This window comes from Silurus meridionalis, chromosome 16 (assembly GCF_014805685.1).
Source record: "Silurus meridionalis isolate SWU-2019-XX chromosome 16, ASM1480568v1, whole genome shotgun sequence".
Classification (NCBI taxonomy): Eukaryota; Metazoa; Chordata; class Actinopteri; order Siluriformes; family Siluridae; genus Silurus; species Silurus meridionalis.
In genome coordinates, this window is record NC_060899.1 from 14,369,454 (window position 1) to 14,372,862 (window position 3,409).

General features: G+C 44.1%; 1 protein-coding gene across 1 annotated transcript in view; it reads left to right on the forward strand.

Moving 5' to 3' along the window:
• The window catches only part of vdra (vitamin D receptor a), a 56,684-nt gene extending 55,674 nt beyond the window's left edge, over positions 1 to 1,010 (forward strand). Inside the window, exons 7-9 of the mRNA XM_046870209.1 lie at positions 1 to 75; positions 206 to 322; positions 737 to 1,010. The exon at positions 1 to 75 is cut by the window's left edge and continues 77 nt beyond it. Of these exons, the coding sequence (XP_046726165.1) occupies positions 1 to 75; positions 206 to 322; positions 737 to 990 (446 nt within the window). The 3' untranslated portion in view covers positions 991 to 1,010. The remainder of the gene's footprint in view (positions 76 to 205; positions 323 to 736) is intronic.
• The last annotated feature ends 2,399 nt before the right edge of the window (positions 1,011 to 3,409 follow it).

Here is a 3,409-nt window from a genome sequence, read left to right on the forward strand (position 1 = left end):
CCTTCAGTCTGGATGACATGAGCTGGAGCTGCGGAGGGCCGGACTTCAAATACTGCGTTAATGACGTCACCAAGGGTGAGAGACACGAGTCCACACCGCGATGTTCTCGCTCACTGAATCTTTATTCTAATACACTTTCGATTCAGATCAAATACGTGTTTGTGTGTGTGTGTGTGTGTGTGTGTGTGTGATATACCTACTGCAGCTGGTCACACTCTGGAGCTGCTGGAGCCACTGGTGAAGTTTCAGGTGGGGATGAAAAAACTCAACATGCAGGAAGAGGAACATGTGCTGCTAATGGCCATCTGTCTCCTCTCTCCAGGTGTGTGTGTGTGTTAAAAGAACTAGTTTTAAAAATCTCTCTCTCTCTCTCTCTCTCTCTCTCTCTCTCTCTCTCTCTCTCTCTCTCTCTCTCTCTCTCTCTCTCTCTCTCTCTCTCTCTCTCTCTCTCTCTCTCTCTCTCTCTCTCTCTCTCTCTCTCTCTTTTATCTCTCTCTTCTCTGTCACTTCTTTATCACGGTCCTAACTGATGAACTTTTTTATCTATCTATCTATCCATCCATCTATCTATTTATTAATTATTTTCTTTTCATTATTAATACTTGTGTTTGCTTTTGTGTCTATCTCCCTCCCACTCTGTCTGCCTGGACTTTCTTACTCTATTTCTTTTTTGTCCCTATCTTTCTAACTCTCCTCCTAATGCTGTATGAATCCCTCCTCCTCTGTTTCTGCCCAGACCGTCCCGGCGTGCAGGACCACGTTCGTATCGAGGCGATGCAGGAGCGCTTGTGCGAGACTCTGCAAGCGTATATCCGCGTGCACCACCCGGGCGGCCGTCTCCTCTACGCCAAGATGATCCAGAAGCTGGCTGACCTGCGCAGCCTGAACGAGGAGCACTCCAAGCAGTACCGCTCGCTCTCCTTCCAGCCCGAGCACAGCATGCAGCTCACACCGCTCGTGCTCGAGGTCTTCGGCAGCGAGGTGTCCTAGCGGCCGCGGCTACCATAGTGCCAGTGGAGGGGCTGGGGGCTGGGGAGGGGCAAGAGGGTGCGGCACAGGGGCAGAGATGGGCCAGAGCACATCTGGAGAAATCCTATTACGCCCGACTGTGTGTGAGTGAGTTTGAAAGTGTGTGTGTGTGTGTGTGTGTGTCTCCAGGGCAGGAGTACGCCAGGGGATGTCTGGTATCCCGTTTTGGGGAATTTGTAGAAGTGTTTTTTTTTTTTTTTTGTGTGTGTGTGTGTGTGTATGTTTGTGAGAGTGTGTGTATAAAGGGAGGGAGGGTTGCACGTTGTTAAGTCCAGAGAAGGGCTATGGGTTTTGGAAACTAAAGGGCATATTAAGAATGTACTTATGCATATATGAACAGAAAAAAATATATAATTATAAGCTAATTATATTTAAGAGAGATGCTTTCTACTACGTCGAAGCGTGAACGATGGCTGAGCATTGTAAAATAGGACTAGCAAAGCCTCTTCGGCTTGTGAGTGTGTGTGCATGCTTGTGCGGAGAGACGTGATTTTGTTGTGTATATGAAAGAAAGAAAAAAGGACACTAACAAGCAGGCACATACACTGAATGAAGTGCAGGGGAAGGGCTGGGGTGGGGCAGAGAGGAGGAGGGGTGGGAAGATCTATTTTTTTGATGTTTGTATAGATAAGATATTTAATGACCACAAGAGAGCGAGCCCATCCCGTAACTCGAATCGGCTAATAACACGCGCAATTATGATAATCTGATGACTGACAGCTGGATGATTTGCCAGTTTTATATTCGGTACAAAAAAAAAAAAAAAACGTGTATACTGTTCGAATCTACACTGAAGTGCCAAAGGATTGTAGATCGACGTTTTTAACCTAATTCACATTCACGTTATTACTTTATTAGCGTTTTTAAATTTTTTTTAATTCTGTTTTGCGACATGCCTTTCTTTTGATTCGTGGTTAATCCAGGCTCCGCCCCCAGCAGAACGGTTTGAGAGCCGTGACTCGATTCCCTAATTTGGCGGGTTTTTTTGTGCCGAAGTTCTGACCTTGAATGTGTTTCCCAGCTGTCACTTAACTTACATTTGGCCACAAATTCCAAATCGAATTAAATCCAACCACTGCCAGGCTGCCACTCTGGGGCCCTTGAGCAAGGCCCTTGAATGTCTGTGCTCCAGGGGTGCTGTATCATGGCTGACCACAGCTTCTTAACTCCACTGAGAATATGCAAAGAAAGAATTTTACTGTGCTTTAATGTACATGTGAGAAGTAAAAAGTAAGTAGGAGGGCAAAAAAACAAAATTTATACCCAATCCAAAAATTTACACCATTATAACCTGGTGTTGATTATTTTCCCTATACAGTATTCCCCTGAGTGATTTATTCTGCACCTGACTTTTTGGTGCCACTGGTATTAGCTAGTAAGTAAGCAAGAACAGACCAATGGTGGTGTCATGAGATTTATCTGGATTGTAATTTAGTTCACACGCCAGTAGGGGGCGCTAAGAAGAAGGAAAAAAAAGACAATCTGCTCCTTTAATGAGTATATTGAGCTGCTCAGTACTGAACCTGTTCATTGTGTAGGGTTTTATTAATTCACCTCAGCTAATCCTTTAGCTTTTTCTTAGGATCTTTTGAGGCAGTTTACATTTTGCGCGTCGTTTTTTAATTATCATCGTTTCTTTTTACAGCATTGCGTCGCTCTCTTGTGGTCGTACGTTGTAAATACCACTTTTATTATTCCTGTACATAATAAGTCTAATGAAAACGAGCATTGGAAAAAAGTACTAAGCTGATTCATTAGTTCAAAAGACGCTTTTGGAGGAATATGCAAAATATGATATTTTCTATCTAGCTATCTTTCTATCTATCTCTCGCTTTCATTTCTCTTTTTCCTCTGAGGTGACAATAAGCTATGACTTTGACGAATCTTTTCGTGATGCTCGGTTTCGAATTTATCGTTCGCACTCACTTTTTAACCGATCTCGATCTTTTCGGTTTTATGAGTTCGCTTTTCGTGCCTGTTTGGATATCCAGATATCCCAAATCAACAGCATTTTTCCTGCCTTTTTTTTTCTTTCCCTTTCCTCATCGTTTTCCTCGTTTTGTTCCCTCAACAAGACATCTCAAACCATACTTCTTGCTGCTGCACAAAGCTTTGCTAGAACTCTTTAGATTTTTGGACAAGACACAGAAGCATCACCTTCTGTTCTCACCACGAATGCTGCCTAAAACCAATCAATCAACGGAGGGAGGCGTGGACTGACCACGGAGCCGCCCAATGTCTCTAAGTCTATAGGAATATACCATTTCGCCCGCACGCCTCCTCTTCTGCCTCGTGTCTGAGACGCTTGGAAGCTTTAACTGCTCCGTGGAATAAACAGAAACAGGAGGAAGTGATGGGGTGGGGTCTGGCTGCTACAGGA